Raw genomic sequence first — 22,671 nt, 5'->3', positions numbered from 1 at the left:
AGGCTGAGCCAGGAGGCAAGCCTGGCCAGGCCCCCAGGCCTTTGGTCCCCTGCGGGAGGGCAGGAGGGCTGGGCATCCACCTCCCCACGGGGCTGGCACCCACATCCGCCCAGCCGGGAAGCCAGGCCCTGGAGCCACCCTTGTCCTGAGCACCACACGGCTGCCAGAGGAGGAGGTTTTCTCCTGCTGCCCCCCTGCCAGCCCCTGCACCTCCCTGCCTGGCCAGAGGTGCTGTCTGGGATGAGGTGGGGGCCAGGCCATGGCAGCCAGCTCTGCCCTGGGCACCCGGGAAGGGGACACGGGGCAGAGCTGGGGCACAGGCATCAGGGTAAGGTCAGACCTGGCAAGAGGAAAAGGCGACACTGGGAGGGAGGGAGCGAGGGCAGGGGCTGGCCACAGCCCTGGGCCATTCCACCCCTCGCTCTGAGGCGTCGGGGCCGGGGAACCCGAAGCCAAGGCCCTGCTCTCCTGCCCTTTCCTCCCTGCAGGCAGGGCCCCGCTGCCCCGGCAGCCACGGGCACACGGGTTGGTACCTCCTTGCTGCCTTCTCCGCCCATTCCTCCTGCAGCAGAGGCAGTGTGGGCTTCCGAAAAGCTGGAAGTCCTTCCCGTTGCCACGCACCTGCTCTGCAGGCTGGGTCCCGCTTCTCCCTCCTGCTGACCAGGCTTGCAGAGGAGAGCAGGGTGCCACGCTGACTCGACAGCCTGCATCTACAGCAGTTGCATGAAATGCAGGCAGCTTTTTCCTGACAGAAGTCTTACCAAGCTCCTGCTCTAGCCTGGGCACAGTATTCCCCACCCTGCAAGGCCAGCCCTAAGTCAAGGCTCGCTGCCAGGGTTAGAAGGATCACCATGTCCCCCGGTGACGGCCTGCGTCCTCCGGTGAGGGACCAGCAGCGTGTGGCTGCATTTCTCTTCCAGTCCCCACTGCTAGCAGGGGCTGTCTCGCTGCCCAGCAGGCCCATAGGTCAGCCACCTGGATAAGCTCTGAGCAGAAATGGAAACGACAAGCCAAAGCCCAGGCCTGGAAAATGAGATCCGCGACTTCCTGGGCTGGCTGGCAAGAAAAAGTTTCTTTGAGATGGAGTGGGACATCGCTGCCTTTGCCATCTTCTTCACCTTCGTGGGTGAGCACATAGCTCAGCACAAGGCATGTGCCAGACAGCTTCTCTCGGTGCTGGGCTCGGCAGGCAGCTGCCCTAATCCCAGCAGCTCCCACAGCCCCCCAGCAACACAGCCCTGGAGGAACAATGGCAGAGTGCAGCCACTCCATTTACATTCAGCAGGCAAGGGCAGCAAAGTCAGCAAAGATACAGGGACCTGGAGGAAACATTCCCTGTGTAACCTCCCCTGGTTGCAAGACCACTTTCATAACCATGTCATCACCGTGCCTAACGCCAGCACAGTTCGCATCAACCTGGGCTCAGATGGTGTTTGTGGGGTTGCTACACCCTGTGTGATGTACAGCACTTCACGCAAAGTGCTGCGATGCTAACGGGGAAAAAAGGGGAGCAGACAGCCAAGAGCATACTTGCTGAAACGTGGGGTGCTAACAGGGAGACGTAGAGGCTGATGCTGATGTAACTGCTCACTTTTCTCCAGGGACTGTGCTTCTGCTGCTGCTTCTGGCACTTATCTGCTGCTGCTGCTATGACTGTGACTCCCCAAAACAACACAAGGTGATAAAACCCAGCCTGCTCACCCAAGAATGACCTGGGACACACAGGAGCTCCCACGGCTGAGGCCTGTCCTGCAGTATCTGTGTTGCCTGTCGAAATGGGGGGGCAGGGGAGGAAAGCAGGCAGAGCACCGGGCAGACCCCGCTCTCCCCTGCAGGGCCACACTCAGGCCACTGTCTTGGGAGAAACACAGCCCAAGCCACCAAGGGGGCACGTTCACACAGGGAAGGTGACAGGGAAGAGAGAGCAGGCTGGATGTGCTTGAGCAGGCACAGACGTGCTCAGGACCTTTGCACTGTTCTGGGGGAGGGAAGTGGTACCTGGGCTTGAACACGGACAAAGCATGGAAACTATTTTAATTTGTGTGTTCATGCGTGTGCCAACTCCTTCCCCTCCTCTTTACAATGACACATCCTTTTCCAAAACAACTAGATTCCCAGAAGAAAAGTGGGCGTAGACAACCTGGCAATGGACCCCTAAACCCCCCTCCACCTCATGGCTGGACAGAATGACTCTTCCTTTTTCTTCCCTCTGCTGCAGCTACAAATCAGACTCTATCTTCACCTTGAGTGCCAAGAGCTGCCCAGCCACTTCCATTCTCCTCTACAACCTCAGTGACTGCCCTTCCTATTCTCTGTACATAGATGAACATTGCATGGTACCTGCAATGCCATCCTAGGCCAATACACCCACTCGAGTCAGTTCACCCCACAATCCCCCTAAGATACAGTACCTTAAGGCAGACATTTCAGCTACGAGCCACAGACCATCCTCAGCTACTGCAGCCAAACTGGAGAACAGGTGCTCCCCCATGCAGAGCCAGCAGCCGTGGGAACTGCCAGGGAGCGAGGGCAAGGAGAAAATAGAAGAAACTATTGTTTCCCTCCAGCTAGAGGCTGGAATCCTTTTCCAAGCTCACATATGCTGATCACCAAAACATGCTGTGGAGTATCCTCGCACCAAGATCCCTTCTGGGATGACGGAATGGGAGGCCCAGCTATACTTCTTTTCAGGGTTTTGGGCTCCACCCCTTCCATTACAGGCTTAATATCCAGCAGGACTGAAAGCGAAGCATAGCACTGTCCCTGGCTGTGAACATCCATTAGAAGAGGCAGCACAAGGCTCTGAAGATGCTTCAAAGCACAGCCACAGCTTCTGGGAACCCTTTTAGTCCCTGCAGAGTCATTTGGAGCATGTTGTCAGTGAGCCAGCTTCCTTTATGTGCTGCATCAACTTCAGAAACAGTTTGCCTCACTCTTCCCAGCGGACAAAAATACATGTGAAGATGAAACAACTCTGTGCAAGGGAACAGTGGCTCCCTCCTCCCTATGGCCTCTGCAGAGGATGCTTGGGGCACCAAAGAGAAAGCTTGTTCTTCATCCTGAAGATCAGCAATGCCTCCAATGTGAAAAGCATCACCTCCTTACCTAGCACCCTTACAGTCCCAGGTGGAGCCAGGTTTTCAACTGGTATAGTCCCTCTACTTTAGGGTGATACTTTGTCCCCATATGTGATCCCATGATGGGGCAGGGTGACCCTTTTTGCTGGGGCACATATAGAAATGAAAGGTCGATTCTGTCCTGAGAACACCGAGTCCAGAAGGCGGCACCCTGAAAGGCAGTCAAGCACCTACTCATGAACGGGAGTGGTGGTACATGCCCTTCCAATGTTTCTACCACAGCTGGAAGGCAAGATGAGGCCAGGGATGTTAGATGCAATTCCAAGCAAGTCCTGGCAGTGGCAATACTTGATCAGACTGACATCAGCACACGCAAATACCTGTAGTTTCAACACCAACTCCAGGAAAAAATGATTGTATCTTTACAAATATTTAGCCTTAGCTGAGCTCAGCAAGGAGACGTTCTTGTCTGCTCAGTGCTGAGATGCTGGAAAGAGTTGCATGGGATTCTGCTCGCTGTCTGTCACTGCTCTGTGGACAATGCAGAAACAGCTGTTCAGATTCAGACAGACTAGAGGCAGCCATAAAATAAACTTTCTTCATTGCTCTCTTAGTCTGTGGTTCTGCTCTGTCACTAGCCTGCTGCAGTGCTGTTCTTGAAAGCTGCCCAGCAAGTGTCTTCTCCCTCTTAGTTCAGGCAACTCTAGTTCCTTTTCAAAGGGCATGCAGAAGCTCAGCAGCAGAGGCCCATGGATCAGTGTCTTCTGTGGTTCCAGAACCAGCAGCATCCAGGCAGCAGCAACTCAACTGCTAGACCCATCAAAAGCAGGCAGCCAGTGGATCTAAGCAGCAGACCTCTATCCCCTGAAGACTATTTATTTTTATCCCAGAGATTCCCTGGGCAAAAGGGAAAAAGAAAGGTGCCACCAGGAAAGGTTTTGCTCATGAGAACTATAGCTTCCCCAAAGGAAGCTAAAAAAAGAGAGTAAAAACCCAGCCCAGGAAAAGTCTGATTACTTCATTCTGCTCCAGTCGCACAGCAGCATTCATCAGTGCATGTACCGATCAAAAGCCCTTGCAGTATTGCAGAGCAGACCAAACTTCACACACACCTTGTGCTGCCAAGCACCTGCCAAAGACTGTGGCCCACAGCACGTTTGAGTCGCATTTGCAAAGGGAGGGGTGGGCTGCCAGTACCAACCTCACTGGGCTCCAAAAGCAGAGCACTTCGGGCCTTGTAAAATTTTCTTCTGTGCTCAAAGGTTTAGCAGGGAAAAGAAACAGACTGTTAAGTCTTTTAATTGCTGGACGCTTGTTTTATCTTTCAAGTCATGGGGTACCAGGCCAGGGCTCCGGGCCAGCCTCTCCTGTTGAATCCCACCTAGCTTGCTCTTACCCTGTTCTTCGCTAACAGTAACCTAGGCAGTGTCCTGTAGCAGCTACCACTGCCACCTAGCAGTCCTCACCACACCGCCACTGTACATCAGAGCTGCAATCAGGACAGGTATTCCGTTTTGCACGCTCCTGCCCTCCAGAACTGAAGACGACCATTTTCATCAGAAGAAAACAAGACACACTGGGTTGCATGTTACATCCTTATCAGCAGGAAGCTGAGTTGGAGAGGATATGGCAACATTGATTAGACTGCACACACTAGTGTGAATTAAAAAAGGAGCCTCCTCCACACACAGGGAAGGTTAAAGAAGAGCACAGACAGCTCCGGAGAGATTATTAATTATAAAAACACTCTCATCCAAGCAGCTGTTAATGGTGAGCAGTTCCACACATGCGCAATCACTTTCTAAGCAGAGAAGGGTCTGGAACAGAGCAAGGGTTGGTAAATGCATACCCAGGGTCATGACCGCAGCTAGTCATAAGGCTAATTGACTGGAATCAGTAATGAGTCTGCTATCGCGTCAGCCCATCCAGGCCTCTCTACCTTCCATCTTCCATTACTTAGTAACAAACACATTCACCGGTTACAGCCTGATAAGTCATTTGCAGGCTGTTACTGCCTGCAACCTGTAAGATTAGCATGCATTAGACCAAGCACAGCACCAAGTGTCAAGTCCTCAGAGAAGGAGGCTGCAGCAGTAACAAGGCTGGTACTAATCCACTCAGGATCCCAGGGATCTCACAAAGGGACAGAAAGGGAGGTCACAGACAAGGTAGGCCACACACTGGACATGGTCCTGGGAGACCGGCTTTGGGTGGCCCTGCTTGAGCAGGGGAATTGGACCAGATAGACCCCAGAGACCCTCTCCCAACCTCAACCGTTCCATGATTCTGTGATCTCTTCCTTTTGAGCACAGTGCTCTGGACAGCACTTGGAAAACACCGGGATCCTGGTGTTTTCCAATCACACTGTCAAGATAGGCTCCAATGGCCCTGACGTTCTGTAGGAACACCGGTGAGCCTGCAGTCTTCACCTCAGCACACACGTAGGCTCCTAAGTAAGGTACTCCAAGTGAGGAACGCCACCAGAAACACAAGCTGGACAGGGCTAGCTGGAGCCAAGCAGGAAACAGGTGATGCTTCCTCGTCACTTGACAGCCAGCTCCATGAGCCAACCCAACCCACTCTCAGTACCTACAGCCTCTTCCAAACATCACCCTCAAAGGAAGTTTGGAAAAGTACTTCAGGTAGTACTCGGGTGTCAGACAGCACTGGGCTGAGCCTACACAAACCAGGCCCAGCCTTCAAAGAGCTGCCCAGCTCTGCCCTCAGAGACCACTACCCTCCTCCCAGTAAGGCAAACAGTAATCCAGCATACATAACTAAGAACAGCCACTCACTTGTAAGAGAGCACATAATCTTTGATACTCTTTCATTCTCAGCACTGACAGCCCACAGGAGCATGGCAGGTCTGAGGATCTTTATTTCACAGTTATCAATGCTAGAGGAATGAGTTACATACTGTAGCATCCATAGGTAGGCAGCAAATTGTAGTAACAACGAGGTACTCACTTTGGATTTAATGACAGGATGTGAGACTGCACAGCTGTGCTCAAGGTACCGAGGCAGCTCCAAAGGCTGGCAGTGAAAACAAGATACTAAACCTGGAAAAAAACCAATTGGCCCAACTAGGGCTTAGGGAAAAAAAAATATATTATCACATTGATGCCAGGGAAAAAAAGAGTTCAAACAGCAGCAAGTAAGAATATCCCCAATGGGGAATCAGTAACATGGGCACAGACAGAACAGATAGGAGAGGGAAAAGCTCAGGGCTGGTCATAACCACAGCTGGACCAGATCATAGCAACATATTTCACTACGTGGAGCAGCATGCCCTACATTTTTTGTGGTGCGTTAAATTAGTCTGTCTTCATCCCTTCCCAGCCAGCTTACAGTCCAGCAGTTAGTTACAGCACTGTGTGCAAATACAGTTAGTGAGAGTGGTCCACAGCTCCCCATTCCTTGTAATGGACTAGTGTAATTCATCAGAGGCTTGGAAAGTGTAAACCACACAACCCACATGAGAACAAAGACAGGTGGAAGCTGCCACCAACCACACAGCATTGCTCGGTGCCCTGCTTATGCAGCAGTCCCAGACAAGGCTACTAAAGTCGTGTCTGGATACACTGACCCTACCCTATGGAGGGCCACATGGTAGTGAACCACGACACTCCTCAGGCTGACCTGGACTCAGCTGGCATGTCGAAAACAAACAGGGAGACACTGGAAGTACTGTAAGGGCTCGGACACTCCACAGATAATTAATATGGCCTGTAGTTCCAGTAACTGGAGAAAACAGAGATCTGGAAAGCAAGAAGAAAAGCAGGTAAGTTCCTGTATCCCTTGGGCCATAGAAAAAAGAGCATATAATGTGTGCGTGAAGATTGAGCTTTACAGCATTACGCACTCCAGCACTGCACTGCAGAAAGGTAGATTTGCTGCTGTCGTCACTGAAGAGGCTTGGAGCACAAAGTTACTTGCTCAAGGTGGCAGCCAGGTCAGCTGCAGAGCTGGAACTGAACATTGGTCTACTGGAATCTAGTTTGCTGAGGTCTCCATGCCTCCTCTCCAGCACCCTGGCATTTCCTCACATCCAGCTCATGACTGAGAACACAAAAGTGTCTACCTGCTCCTCTCCATCTAATCACTAGTTCAGCAAACACATCTGCCACACTACTACACTTATCCCAGCTGGCTATCTGCTAGGCAGTGCCAGCCAGCTCCCTGGCTCCACAGCATTGACTCATGGCTTGTTTTCAGTTTTTATGTAAGTTTTACAGAATAACATCACATCAGATTTGTAGGAGATCTGAGGTGCTCTCAAAATCCAGAGTTAAAAACAAAGCCCCTTCTCTAAGGCCATTACCTTGTCCTTCAATTGCTGGCAAAGCTGCAGTGAAACTGTGAAGAAGACAAGGGCATCGTTCAACCATGGTACAACACATTCCACTTTATGGACATGGCTGACTTCATATCGCTGGTTGCCAAACTCGCTGGAATGGGGGAAAAAAGAGCACAGCTTCACACACAACAGCACAGAACACAAAACTCAACTGTCCTCCATTCTCACAGAAGAGATCACTATGGTTTCTACTACATTTAAAACAGCACCTGGTAAAATTATAGAATGCAAACTCTCAGTCTGCCTCTGATCAGATTTAGAGTTAAGCTAAATCTAACAGGGTTAAGGTAGAAACTCTACCACTTTTCAGAGAGGCACAAAGGCAGGAAATGCAGATGGCAATGCCAATAACCTGATGTTCGTTTTGGTTGACAACTCTCATCTCTAGACAAACTCATGGCACTATATGGGTGGGTGTATCCTGAAAAGCCACATCTTTGGGTCTTTATGACCAAGTCATTAAAGAAACACTATTATGGGCACCTGTGCATTAACAGGCACAGCCACAGCAAGTGACTCAGTCCAGCTTCTCCACTTAACAGATGTTATAATCAAAACTGCGTACAGCCATTTGGATCTCATCCTCAGCATACTCCTACACCTGTTACACAGCCCTTGTAGTGACTGTACTTACAACATGGCTCCAGGGTTGTGTAAAATGGACCCTCCAGCAGGCTTGAAGTTCTAGAGGAGAAGGAAAAGGTCATTAGGATTTCGATGCAGTAAACAAACCACTCAGAAGGAGGATTTTTAAGGTTTGCACTTTCAGTAGCCTGACATCAAGAAATGCCTGTACTGTATCTGCCTGAATACACCATTCATATGGAATCCATGTCATTTGATCACCTCCTGCTCCCTCATGAAAAAGTTCTACACAGTGGCTGAGTCCAACTTAGCTCCAAAATTTTAGCACCACAAAAATAAGATGAGACGATCCAGAAGAAAAACAAAAGATAGATTTTAGGAAAAATATCCTTATGGAAGGACTGCATTTCATAAAGCTTAAGAGTTTAATTCTGTTTTTACAGGACATCAAGCTGACCCAAATGCAACAGGTGAAGCAGAAAAGTATCTATCAAAACTCCATTCAGAAAACCCAAGATGCTACTTCGATGTAAACTGCATTAATACAATTATTCCCTTCCAAAATTATGCAAAATTATCAAACTATACTGTAAGATAAAGCATTACTTGGCAAAAATAGTTACTGACTTTCTCCAGAGCACTGGTATTTTCTTCTGGGCTAAGTGGCCAAGCCCCAAACTAGATTTAGAGCCAGTGTTCTGTCTGCAGCAGATCTAAACACAGACACTTAAAACCAGTTAGAGTCATTTCTGCATTATCTTATGCATATAACATTGCACCATGTAGCAGTGTGATCTCCTCACAGTGGGACATAGGGAGAGAGGTAAATAAACAAGGCTCAAGAGATAGTAGGCATCACCTTGGTTGTGCTGGGCTGCAGCACATGGAGTTGGTAGACAGTCAGGCACAGCTTATTCAGGTTAATATAGAAATTCACAAGGATGTCTGGAGGCAGAGCAGGTGTGAACATTTTCTGGTGAGAAAATAAGTAGTTTCTTTGTCAGTGAAAGGACCATTATTTCTAATGCTGGGAAATCACTACCTTTTTCTAAGCCATACTACAGTTACCCCATAGTGAGAGTGACAGTAGAAAAGAAACAAAAGACTGAGCAGCTTGCAGGCAATGGTTGTTCCTCTTGCTGCACTTGATCAAACGGTGTGTGCACGATGGTGGCAAAAGAGGATGGAGCAGTGTTCACAAGGGCAAATCATCCCTGGACAAGATTCCTGGGCAGAGAACAGAACTTACTCTCTGAGAACCAGAGTCCTCATGCCCAAGTCATCTGCTTTCCCACAGGAAGATACAGAGCAGCTAAAAATGCTCAGGATTTGCACCTACTTCGGCTCTCTCTTGCTGCCTCAGGAGACACTTCAGAAATCCACTTCCACCAGGATGCAGCACAATATACTAACTGTTGCATGCTGCCAGGCTGTATGGAGATCTAGAGCACCACATACTTACTGTGAGACCACTGGAGGCAATCTCCGGTAGAGTCAGAGTGGCTGGAGTGGTAAGCCTATTTCGGGCTCTTGAGAGCTGTAACATCACAGCATCCATAAGCTATAAAATAACGTACAGTACACTGCTGAGTAGCGATCTTGGACAGCTCTGGATAGTGTGCTGCAGAACCCTACAGCCTTTTGCAAGTGTTACAACAACAACCACCCCCACCCCCCCCGCCTTGACCTTCCAGGAATTCAGGGACTTATTGGGAAGTGGTGGCTCCCACATAAATGCAGTCTAACTGTTACCACCGTCATAGCCACTTGCGAGACAGGCCAGGAGTGTTTAACACCAGGGACTGAAGAGAGAACAGCTATTCATTAGAAGAATAAGAAGAGAACATGAGATCAATTACTGATGCCACAGAAGCATGGACAAACATCATCAGCTCTTCTGAAGAGCAGGCACCAAGGAAAAACAACAAGCTGTGTTCTAGTTCTCCCCATTCCCACATCACGGGTACAACAACTGCGGAATGCCCCCCCTGACCCCGTTCATAACCATCTATGAGCTAGGGCACTAGAGAAAAGAACCAGCTCGTTATGAGTCCAGTCCTACCAGAAACCACAGTTCAAAGGCTGTTCAGGCAGACTTCCTTTTTCCAGAAAAAAAGTGGGAAGCAACGTATGTCTGTTATAGAGCTCACGACTGCTAAGATGAAGGCATTTTATATTATGACTGATTTCTCTCTGCTACTTCCACCCAAAAGTAAAAAGGAAATAGTTTTATTGCCTAGCTTCTTCCTATTAGCAGCCCTTGCCCATGTGGAGACTAAAAAGGTTGAGCTTTCTCATGTTTGATATTGTGATGGATTCTAATGTGGAAGTAGAAACTCTGGTAACTTCAGAGAGCATTTCCAGGCAGAGGGCTGAGCTTCATTGCCACGCAGCAGCTGGTCTGTATCAGACCACATCAACTACTATTAGCAAGTGAGAAGTCACTTTCAAATCATCAGTAAATCAGGAGTACTAAGTGCAATCTTTTGTTTGCTGATGACTGCCTCATTTCTTCTCTTGCCAAAAGCAATGACTGACAGGGAAGAGCATGAGCTGTGTAACCACATCATCCAAAAAAGATCAAGGCACATGCTCCCAGAATATCATTGCTGCACAACAGGGCACCGACTGCTCAGATTACCATCCACAATGGTGTACAACCCTGTTACTGATGCTAAACTGGTGTAGATACCTACCAAATATGCGGTCACATAGATACTCTTTGACACAGGTACATATGGGTACAACTGGGGAATCCATTTCCAGTAAGAGAGTCAAGACAGTAATGTGCATTAACTGTGTTTAAAACAACAAATGAAGGGAAGAAAAATGCACGTTCCTACCCAAGTAGAGAGAGCTTTCTCCTCACCTTGAGAACCTCCGAGCCTGTTTTGAACTTGTAGCTTACATCTCTGTTCATAAGCAGGTAAATGGCTTGGTTAACATGGTTTCTAGCATCCTGGATCTGCAAAGGTACAAATGCAGCCCTATTAAAGAAACACTCTCTGTAATACACACCAGGAAGCAGAGGTTTCCCTGATTACCTCGCTGGCCCTAAGAAAACGATGACTTCTCAAATGTTAAGGCCATTTTTCTCTGAGTACCAGACACTTGCTAAGACAAATCTACCACTGCTGCCCAGATGTTTTATTGGGTTCTTCACTCAAGGACTGCAGATGCAAAACAGTCTGATAGCTACAACCTGGATTGTCAATAAAAACATTGCTGCTGCCCTGAAGGAACAGTGGCATCCTGGCACTCTCATCCTGGAAGACCTCTGATCATGACTGTTCAGGTAGGAATTCACACTCTTGATGACGTATGGCAGTCAGGTCTAGCAACATGAATAATGATTTCTTCCTTAGGAACTATTAGAGCTAAAACCAATGATGTAAATTACACCAACAGCAGCAATGAGCAGCAAACACTGATTTCTAATGTAGTGGCTCCAGCAGTATTCCAGAGTCCTTCTAAACTATAACTGTTGGGGTTGAGAGTTATCTCCAGTATCAAGAAGCTGCCATGACGCCACTTGTGTGGAACTTGACCAGACTCAGGACAGAGCTAGCTCAAGCCCCTCGCAAGCAAGACCGCTTACACTCAGGAGACAATTATCAAAGCAAGGTCGATAGGTGTATCCCAGTGCTTTCATGGGAGTGAGTACAAACCAGAGGAAGAAGAAAATGGCCCTGGGAGAAAGTGAATTGTGTTCAGTTCCAGGCAGCAGCAGGAAAATTGAAAAAAAGGAAAGGGGTAAATCAGAGGGTGCAATAAATGGAAAAGGTAAGCAGGGAAGCCTGTATGAGAGGTGGCTGTTGGGAGACGGATAACACAGCTTGGGATATTTGTAGTTTGATACATTTACACTGCTCCTCAGCAACCCCAGATCCCAACTCAGCCTTGTAGAGGCTTCCCTGGCATAGATCTGGCCACTGGTTCCTTCTCACCCAGAGCTCAGGGATCACAGAACAGCCCTGCTCTTAGAAAGCACAAGGCACTGGAGGCTACAGAGAGAAGAGAGAGATAGAATCATAGAATTGTTTAGGTTGGAAAAGACCTTTACCATCATCAAGTCCAACCGTAAACCTAATACTGCCAAGTCCACCACTGAACCACGTCCCTAAGCGCCTCATCCACATGTCTTTTAAATACCTCCAGGGATGGTGACTCCACCACCTCCCTGGGCAGCCTGTTCCAGCGTCTGACAACCCTTTCAGTGAAAAAGTTTTTCCTAATATCCAATCTAAATCTCCCCTGGTGCAACTTGAGGCCATTTCCTCTTGTCCTATCACTTGTCACTTGGGAGAAGATACCAACACCCACCTCACCACAACACCCTTTCAGGTAGTTGTAGAGAGCAATAAAGTCTCCCCCCAGCCTCTTCAAACTTCGTCTGCAAACTTACTGAGGGTGCACTCGATCCCCTTGTCCAGATCATTGATAAAGATACTAAACAAGACCGGCCCCAATACCGAGCCCTGAGGGACACCACTTGTGACCGGCCGCCAACTGGATTTAACTCCATTCACCACAACCCTTTGGGCCCGGCCATCCAGCCAGTTTTTTACCCAGTGAAGAGTGTGCCCATCCAAGCCATGAGCAGCCAGTTTCTCCAGGAGAATGCTGTGGGAAACGATGTCAAAGGCTTTACTAAAGGCTAGGTCGACAACATCCACAGCCTTTCCCTCGTCCACTAAGCAGGTCACCTTGTCAGAGAAGGAGATCAGGTTAGTCAGGCAGGACCTGCCTTTCATAAACCCATGCTGACTGGGCCTGATCGCCTGGTTGTCCTGTACATGCTGCATGATGGCACTCAAGATGATCTGCTCCATAATCTTCCCAGCACCGAGCTCAAGCTGACAGGCCTGTAGTTCCCCGGATCCTCTTTCCAGCCCTTCTTGAAGATGGGCATCACATTTCACAGAATCACAGAATGACAGGGGTTGGAAGGGAATTCTGGAGATCATCTAGTCCAACCCCCCTGCCAGAGCAGGTTCACCCAGAGCAGATGGCACAGGAAGGCGTCCAGGCGAGTTTTGAATATCTCCAGGGAAGGAGACTCCGCAACCTCTCTGGGCAGCCTGTTCCAGCGCTCTGCCACCCTCAAAGGAAAGAAGTTCCTCTTCATGTTTAGATGGAACTTCCTATGACCAAGTTTGTGCCCGTTACCTCTTGTCCTGTCACTGGGCACCATGAAAAAAGAGTGGCCCCATCCTCCTGGCACCCATCCCTTCAGTAAGCATTAATAAGATCCCCCCTCAGTCTTCTCTTCTCCAGACTAAAAAGACCCAAGTCCCTCAGTCTTTCCTCATAAGAAAGATGTTCCAGTCTCCTGGGACCTCCCCGGTTAGCCACGACTGCTGGTAGACGATGGAAAGTGGCTTGGTGAGCACTTCCGCCAGCTCCCTCAGTACCCTTGGGTGGATCCCATCCGGTCCCATAGGCTTGTGGGTGTCTAAGTGGTGTAGCAGGTCACTAACCATTTCCCCTTGGATTGTGGGGGCTTCATTCTGCTCCCCGTCCCTATCTTCCGTCTCAGGGGGCTGGGTACCCGGAGAACAACTGCTCTTACTATTAAAGACTGAGGCAAAGGAGGCATTAAGTACCTCAGCCTTTCCCTCATCCTTTGTCATTATGACAAAGTCCACTATCAGACTGCAGAGAGACTCTGCGCATACTCGGGCTATGGCATCTCCAAACATCACCACCTCCAGCCTTTACATCTCCCAGATGCTTTCAAGCAACCTAAGTTACCCTGGCAGTGTTACCCAACCCAGCAACGCCAATCCTGCTACTTTAAGAATTTGCTTCATTCCTATTCCCCCTTGATTTTGCTCTGTTTTCTAATCAAGTTCCTCAAAACTTGTGTGCCTGCACCTGTGTTCCTCAAAAACGTGCCTATACTACAATTTCTTACCGATTACTTTACTTTGCACAGAGAAACAAAACTCCAGCTGGCACCACTCACTAAGATAAGAAACTCACAATACTTCGAGATGCTAATTTTTAATTCAGACAGGACAAAGGTCTCCACATAATCACTGTAAATGCTTCTGCACAGGCTCCTTTAGGCACTCACATTCCACAGCTGAACATTGGAACACAAAACTCTTGCAAGTAAATAAAGGAAGGTGTTCTCCATAAAAGCTCGTAGGAGCCTATCAACCAGGCAGCTGTACAAAACAGCCACAAAATAGGATGCCCGGCTGAGCGTTATCACAAAAACTTCCTTGCTTTATTGCAAGGCATAAATAAACTCAGTCGAGTTTGGCATTAACATTTCAAGCACACCATTTTCTAGATTTCTACGAAGTTACCAGGTAGAGCTTTCACTCAGCTGCCAAAGCAGCTGTTGGAAACTGCACTCAATACCAAATGCACTGATCACCTAGAAAAATCTGAGCCATGGCACAGTGAAGCACATGGAATACATCTTTCTCCAACCTACTCAGCTATGACCAAGTACCTGTGGGAAACTGTGTCTTCAGGATCAGGCACTAAAATCAGGTCCTGAAATCAGTTATCTCGCAGCAAAATGGTGGGAAAGAGATTCAACGTTCTGGATAGCCACATCCCCTTAACTCCTTAACTGAGGGAACTCAGGTACGCTACACGAGCACAATGCAGTGAGATTTGTTCTCAGCATAAAGAAATGCTTCCGTAAGAGAATGACAGCAAGCTGCTCAAAGCCTCTGAAGTTGCTCTTTGCCCTGCTGCCCTGGGTTTTACAAGCAGACACAAGGCCAGTACTGCACAGGCACCCTTTTAAAGGATTATGACTGCTATGCAGCCAGCCTTCAGCTTGCTGGTGTTTCAGGAACAAGCAGAACCCCCCTCTCTCTCCTAGCACCATAACTGAATTTAATTGCACCTCTTTCCTCCATTAGCTTTTACCACTGGAGCTAATGTGGGATGGTCATAACCTTCTCCCTCGGAAAGCGAGGGGCTACAGCTATTGCTTGGAGGGCGCAGATGCTACAGAGGGGCAGGCATCTAAAGTTAACAGTACCTGCTGTAATTTCCACTGCTTGTCTTCCCGAAAGGCAAAGTGCAGGAGCTGATTATTTCTGGGCATTTTCAGGTTAATGTCCTTGAAGAAAGAAACAAACATGTGAGAGCAAGCAATCCCCACATGCAGAACATGAAAACTGCCAGTCCCGCTCCATTCAGTCTCCCAGGCCATCTCGGCAAGCTGCTTTCAGCAGTCGTGGCATGGCCAGAACCTCAGTCCTCCCACAGGAAGATGCCAATACAAAGGGTAAGTTGAAAGGCATTTAGTGTATCCAGATCCAGGCAGGACATACGACCTCATCTCAGAAGGCCCCCAAGGAAATTTGATATTACACAACAAAGGCGGTAAAGGCAAGGAATCCCCTTGATAGTCCACTCCACCACTCACCACAGTGTGTGTGTGTGTAGAGGGGGGGTTAGATGCCAGATCTTGACAAATTTCAACGGCTGCTGAAATGTTAAGGATTTAAGGCCTATTAGGGAAGACTGACAAAGAATACTTATTGATCACTGGTAAAGCATAATAAGGATGACCTCTCCCTTGAGGTCATCAAAATGTAATAAGGATGACTCTCACCCCTTGATGGTAGTACAAAGCAAGAGCCACGGCAAGTACTCACAGCTTGACACAAGGCATCTCCCTGCAGTGTCAACACACCTTTCACCTGGTCTGTGCTGGAACGAGAAGAAAGATCTGGGCAAGACAAGTCACAGGAGGCAAGAGGCACCCACCGAAACTGCCAACCTGACACCGCCCCTCCCTGTCCCATGTAGCTAGCCAAGTTCCACTCCTTCCAGGGGTCAGCTGGGGGATGCAGATGAACTCCACACACACTTTCAAGTCCCCTGCTCTTGGCCTGTGGCCAGCTGCTGTCATATTATTTATGAGCCACCTCACCCTAACTGCCCTGCCTAAAACATTACGTTCATTTCTGATCCCATGCTCATTTCATGTATTACCTATCAACAATTTGGTTGCAGTTATAAACAGGTCTAGTAGACACAAGATATCAGGTGAATTACTGACATTGGAGTGCTACATGGTTCACATGGGATCTGAAAGCTACAAATCCCACCGGCCCAGAGCAGAATTCAGGTCTTTTAACTGCGACTTCCTGCACCCAGAATCAGAGAAATGCCCCTTGGCAAAAGTGCCAACAGCCGCACACTGATGCAACACACCAGCACACGGTCGGGAATCCATGGCTATATTATCCGTGTCAGTAGGACACAGTGCAAGTCTGGCTAAGGCAGCCCCTGGAACAAGGCTACAGACTGTTACATTAACCTGCCGTGAGAGTTTGTTCGTTTGTTTTCCTTAAGGCAAAATCTCATACTAAAGCAAACCCCTTTGCTCTGGGGGTGCCGCCGAGACCTTTGCTGCAGACCCTCAAGGAACAGCGCCCTTTGCTACCGAGGGAAGCCCCCGGCACAAACACAGGCACCGCCGGGAGCGGGGCCGGCAGCCCCCACCGGAGCGGCCTGGCAGAGGAGCAGCGACCCCCTGACCGCCATGACCACTTACCCCGCTGTGCTCAGCACAAAGTTCTCCTGCTTGACGGCTCCTCCCGAGCCACTGGTGGGTAGGGCGAACCGCTGAGAGGCCTCCTGCCCAAGAGAGGACACAGTGAGTGCTGGAGCGTCCACCTGGGCCCAGCGCACCGCAAGCCGGGAACAAAGACAAGGCAAGAGCAGAAACGCAGATACTGGAAAGCGGCCAAACGCGGAGCGGTCACCTTTGCAAGCCTCCTGCAACCCACCTAGCAGAGCAACAGATTTTTCCTCATCCTCCTGCAGGACAGGCGCAGCCCAGGAGAGGGCTCAGTGCATGTGGCTCATGGCAAAAGGCGTCGGAAATCCCGTGCTCCAGCTCTGCACCCCGGAGCCATGGCGAGGCGGCCAGCGCCCAGAAGGGTTGCCAAGCGGTTCGCAGCAGGGGTGGCACTCTGCACAGCTGGGCCCTGCATGACCTTGGGCGCCATGGCGCTGCCCCTTTCTCAGCGCGCTTGCCGCCCCGGGCTGCACAGTGCAAGCACCGCTGGTCCCTTACCCACATGGAAAGTCTGGTGCGAAAACCAGCCCTCCTGACTGGTTATACCGGCTGGTGACTGTCCTTTAATCACACTTCACCCTTAAAACTATTACAAATTCTTCAAAACGGATACAATACATACAGATAATGCAGGTTATTGTCACCTGCTACTGACTCACGTCCTGGTTCCGCACTACAGCACTCCTACCTCTGCTGGCACCCGTCCCTCACCTCCACATTTTTGGCCCTGCTCTTGCATCACCCGCTAACCCCCACCGAAACCTCAGAGCGTTAAGGGGCTGGGCCTGTTGAAAACTGACCTAGCAGGAGAGAGGTGAACTCTCAGGAACACAGTCCCCTCTGGCCAGTTCACCACTTGGCTGCCTGGAAAGAGTCGAAGACGGCAGCCCGCACTCAGGCTGGTGAAAGGTGCTGCAGGCCTGGTTCAGCTAAACACTTCACGCCTCTGAAAGGAGTGGGTACCGGCAGAGAAGTGGGTATATTGAGGGAAGGATGGTTTTGAATGAGGAGAGTGCATGCTACTAATTACTGCACAAGTAGCAGCTTGTCAGCTAAAGGCTATTGTGCTCATTTCCACCATCACATGACAGTTACAGGCAAATCCAGACTGTCTGTTCCAGAAAATATTCACATCTCAGGCAAATGCCTAGCAGACAGGTCTGGCTGCCTCCGTGTGCCTTTTCAAAGCAGTTCTCGCAGCAAAGAGGGTCAAGAACAGAGCAATCTAGGGGAAATCAGCTTTATTGTGAGTCCTCGAGACCAGGGGGCAAGGAAACACTTGGGACAGCACTGGACATGTGTGATGGACCTTTCAGTGCACCCTCTACCAACAAGTTTTTCCTCCAGGGGAAATCTATCATCATTCCTCACATGGTAGAGCAAACAAACTCACAACACAAAAAACAGATGAAGCAAATGAACCTTACCTTCAAAATATCCTGCAGCTGTTTCAAAACAGCATGGACCTCTTCTTGTAAAAGCCATTTAAATTCTTCTTCCTATGTTGTGGAAAGATAGAGGTGGAATCATTAGAAGTCAAACACTGGAAATAAATCTCTCAGACACATATGAAAATTATTTAAGTTCTAAGTATACTGCTATGTCCATGCCGTTTAAATCACATTCTAGTAGGAGAAAAAAAAGATTTCATCCTGGTTTGTCAAAAGGCCTTACTCTCCACTTCTCCGCCCCAGCCAAATGAATTGTCCTCGTTCTTGTTTTGACTTTGTTTAACAAAGCAGCATTTATACAAATCACTGTACCAATAATCACAGAATTAGGAAAGAACAGGCAGCACGGGATGTGAATTTCAGAGCAAAATACAGATCCTGCTGCTTCAAAATCTGGGGCATCTTTTTAAGATGCTGGGGTGGGCTGACCTTGACCAGTCGGCTGCCAGACACCCACCCAGCCTCTCCCACTCCTCCTCCTCAACAGGATGGGGGGAGGAAATAAGATGAAAAGCTCGCTGGTTGAGATAAAGACAGGGAGATCCCTTACCAGTTACCATCACGGGCAAAACAAACTCAACTTGCGGACAAGTTTGTTGCCAATTAGATGGTGAGAAACAAAGACAAAAATCTAAAATGCTCCTCCTCCCCCCCAGTGGCATTTTACCAAGCAAGAGCAGCCTAAAAATAAAGCAAGCTAAACTGAAAAGTGGGTGGGGGGAGAGAAAGGCTGAGGACTCCCAGTCATCTGGGCAAATTCAGTAACAAACAAGTTCAGATCTGATGACACACCGCCTCAGGCCTCCATCAGTTGTCGGCTACAGAGAAGCCTGTATAAAGCAGATCCTCAAACCACAGCTAGGCATTCCTGTTAAACCACAAGACCCTACGCAGAAGATCATCAGAGAAGTGGGGATGGAAGCAAGCAAGGGACAAAGAAGAGATTGACACTTGCTACCTTGTAAGAGAAGAGAAATTTTCCATGAGGAAAGTACTGGAAGTGAATGAATTGAGCAGGCTGCCCACAGAAAAATTGGAAAGGTGTGGTCAACTCAGAAACTTAAGCCTGTGGTTTCTCCGCTAGACAGTTCCTGTTCACCATGAGAAACACGAAATAACTACTCCCTGATGTGTCATCACCTTATGCAAGAGTTTTCTGAACAAAAAGTAGGACAAGGACAGTTTCATTTCAACAAACGTTCACCCAAAGCAGGTACACGCAACAAAACTATGTAGGATTCTCTGTCATCCTTGGAACCAGTGTGGGTGCAGGACCACTGACTTTCACCACTTAATCCTGGTTTGGGTTTCTGGGCATCGTATTGACATATTGGATTCCTTGCTCTTTTGTTCTCTGTAACACTTACGCTCCTCCAGGTTCCCAAAGGAACAGAAATCACGTAGGTAAAGCAGACACCTTTAGTGCCTCCACCACCTCTCTGTTGCCACGCAGATGTTTCTACTTCAAATCATCCTTGGTGTCTTCCCTCACCCTAGTGACAGCAAAAGACCTTCCCCCCCCCGCCCCGGTGTTACTTTCAAAGTCAAGTTCATTCACCATCTCTGTGCACTACACATCTGTATTTCTGGGGAACGCTAGTCACATCATTCCAAATCACATTAACTTTAGAAAAATCCGGTTTTCACATGCGGCTTTCCGCCTAGCCCAGATGCATCTCTAGAATTCCCTCCCTCGATAGGAAGTTTGCACTACTTCTTGAAGCTCATGTCCCCGGAGTTGTCTGCAATGTCAGCTGGTCTACGGCCTTCCCACCTTCACCAAGTCAGTAAGGCTGCTTTGACATGCCTGCCTGCTGTTTGCTAGGTCGGGTCTTCCATCGAGCCGCGCGTTGGACCGACTATGAAGAGATCAAGGTCATGTAACGCATTTCGTTGTTTACCGTGAGCCCGGCTGCCCCCGGCCCTGACCGGGCCCCGGGACTCACCCGAGGCCAACGCATGAGGTGGCGTCAACCGCGCCCCACACTCGTACTGCTCAGGGGGAGACCGCCAAGGCGCAGGCCAAGGCAAGGAAAGGGGGAATCTGGAGGAGGCCACGGCCTGCCGCTGGCCGCGGGCCCGAGGGCAGCAGGGCAACGGAACCCGGGGCCGGCCCGAAAGCCCCCGGCCACCGAGGCACGGCCCCCGCAGCGGTGCGCGGGCGGCCCTCACAGCGCGCCTCAGCCCGGGCAGGGAAGGGCCTCGCCGGCCGGGCCCGGGGCCAGCGGCGGCGTGCGACCCCCCCCCACCCGGAAGGGGCCTGAGGGGGTCCCGGTAGGGCCGCCCCCGCCCGGGGCCGGGCCGGTTGCCACGGCAACGGCGAGCCCTCCGCCCGCCTCGCCCCTCCTGACTCACCAGCACCGCCCGCTCCGCCGCGCTCGCCATCGCCGCCGCCATCCCGCCGCCGGCCCCGCCCCCTCGCCCCGCCCCAGTCGGCTACCGGCCCCGCCCTCGGCGGCACGGCCTCTGCCCGGCAACGCGGCCGAGACAGCGTCTGATTGGGCAGCACCGGCCGCCCTTCGCGAGGGGGGCGTGGCGAGGGCGGTGCCAGGAAGGCGCGACGCCGGGCGGAGGAAGGGCGAGAGGCCGGGGCCGCGCCCGGGGCCGCGGGGAGCGCTCGGGGCCGCCCCTCAAACGCCCCCAGCCCGCTGCGATTGCGGCCACAGCGGGGTTTTGAGCTGCACCGCTCACCGCCGCAGGTGACTGCATACCGGCGAAGATAAAAGCGAGCTACAGGTTAAAGAATCCTGAAGAACGGGTGAAGAGGGGGAAGTCTCATCCGTTTCTTCTCAAAACTTTGGAATTGAAATGAATTTATACCGGCACTGAAGTCTCTGCATTCCTTTTCACGCTGGATATACTGCAGGCGAGAAGCGGCCAACCCAGCATCATCTTCTCCAGCTGAACAGCATCATCTTCTTCACCGCATCAGCACGGCGGGTTCTGGACGGGAACGCGTTCACAGAGCAGGGAATGGTTCCACCAGTGCCAGGTTCTGCTGCGAGCACAACTCCGACGCCGTGGCCTTGCTCCATCATCACTTTCTGCATGGCTTTTAATCACAGTGCTGAGTTTTTCCTTACTTTAGCACCTGTAACTCATTCTAACTAAAGCACACCATCCGTCAGTTCTGGCCCCTTCCGCCTCAGTGCATGAACATCTACTGCTATTCGACAGCAACCGCTGCCTGGATCATCAAAAAGCAATATTCTGGAGCTGGCAAACACGTCAATTAAGGGATCTTGCCTTGGAAAACCCCACTCACTGCTGAGTTAGTGCTCAAAAAACCCCGAACGCTAGAAGGAAGGATACTCCAGAGAGAGCAATTGGGCTAGCAGGCTCCCAACGCTTAGACAACACAAGGCGACACCAACACCAAAAAGCTCCTGGACCTCCATCTCTCAGCATTCTTCGCTTTAAAACTAAGCCTTCATCCTCCTCTCAGTCCAGATGCACACAGTCCTCTGCACACCGAGGCTGGAATTTATCCAAATTCATCCTTTCGTGGTGCCTCACCGACAAGATGAGGCTTCTGCAATGACCAAAATGCCCTCAGGCATACTGCTCTTTTTCAGCGACTCTGATTTTTGAATGTTTTGAGGAACGCACATATTTCTTCAGTGCCACAGTACAGGTTTGATAGGCTTTAGAAACTGCCACAAGAACATTGTGTTACCAAGAAAGGTTTTATTCTTTTTGCCAGTAGCTTTGTTAATTGCACAAAAAAATCTTTTTGTTTTGCCATTTAAACATTTTCACACATCCTATTCTGAATGACAAACGTTAATTAAAAACAAGGCAAAAAAATAAAAATTCACAACCTTAATTAACTATAGGATCTATCATGGAGGAAAAAAGAAACTGCTTTTCTTACAAGCTTTTCACAAGTGTCACATTTTCTCTTTAAAAAGGAGGGAGTCAAAAAAAAGCAAATTGCTAAAACAGAAATCCTCATAAAAAGGAACTTTACAGAATTGTCAACAATATTAAGACAACATTGACTAGCCAGTTTTATTAGAGCATCTCTCAATCCACAGCTTCCCCCCCTTCCCTCCCCCAAATCTCAGGCCTAGGAACAGATTAAGATCCATGTTCAGAGGCTACAGACATAAATACAAGAATCAGAGTGAGACTGACACGAGTCAACCTCAAACGGCATCTGAAACAGTCCGGTTTTCACCATTTCCATCCCTCCTCCTCACTTCACATCCCCTTCAGAGCTCTCGGTCTCCTTCTGCTCCTCCCTGGCGCATCTGTGATTGTACAGCCGGCGGGGCAGCACCGCACCCTCCAGCCACTCCTCATCCACCTACCTCGCCAGAAAGCTGCAGTCAGACTTTCCCAGGATAAATTACAGTGTTTAACTAGTCTGCACCTGCCACTCCCACATAAACCACCATCTCCATTTTGAGAACTACAGTATTTCTGGAAAACAAAACCTGCAGCAGTGAGTTGCCTAGGGAGCGGTTCTCCCTCTCACAAATATAGTTCTTTGAATTCGCTATGAAATACAGGTCACAGGACTTGAGAGCTCCTTTTGTATTCTTGCTCTATCCAGAGGCACCATAAAATAAAAGAGGGAGCTCCTCCATTACCTTTGCTCGGACCTATTCACCTTCACTCTGGCCCGAGAGACCT

At 49.8% G+C, this 22,671-nt stretch overlaps 1 protein-coding gene across 2 annotated transcripts; it reads right to left on the bottom strand.

The window, feature by feature from the left end:
• Nucleotides 1-5,915: 5,915 nt before the first annotated feature.
• Nucleotides 5,916-20,430, bottom strand: ROGDI (rogdi atypical leucine zipper). Of its 2 annotated transcripts, XR_009484346.1 has the most exons (12): nucleotides 20,389-20,430; nucleotides 18,010-18,081; nucleotides 16,556-16,638; nucleotides 15,651-15,705; nucleotides 15,029-15,109; nucleotides 10,889-10,984; nucleotides 9,482-9,580; nucleotides 8,879-8,992; nucleotides 8,069-8,118; nucleotides 7,399-7,525; nucleotides 6,717-6,835; nucleotides 5,916-6,136 (listed from the first exon to the last, which is right to left on the bottom strand). XR_009484346.1 is itself a non-coding variant. In XM_059826378.1 (11 exons), exons 1-11 carry the CDS (start codon nucleotides 20,428-20,430, stop codon nucleotides 6,794-6,796), a joined length of 861 nt encoding a protein of 286 aa, XP_059682361.1. In that variant the 3' UTR covers nucleotides 6,673-6,793. The 2 variants fall into 2 exon arrangements, 1 of the variants encoding a protein (XP_059682361.1); XM_059826378.1 differs by lacking the exon at nucleotides 5,916-6,136 and having other exon boundaries at nucleotides 6,673-6,835.
• Nucleotides 20,431-22,671: the final 2,241 nt, after the last annotated feature.

This window comes from Gavia stellata, chromosome 18 (assembly GCF_030936135.1).
Source record: "Gavia stellata isolate bGavSte3 chromosome 18, bGavSte3.hap2, whole genome shotgun sequence".
NCBI lineage: Eukaryota > Metazoa > Chordata > Aves > Gaviiformes > Gaviidae > Gavia > Gavia stellata.
The sequence above is the reverse complement of the archived record's forward strand: the minus strand, read 5'-3'. Positions and strand labels throughout refer to the sequence as shown.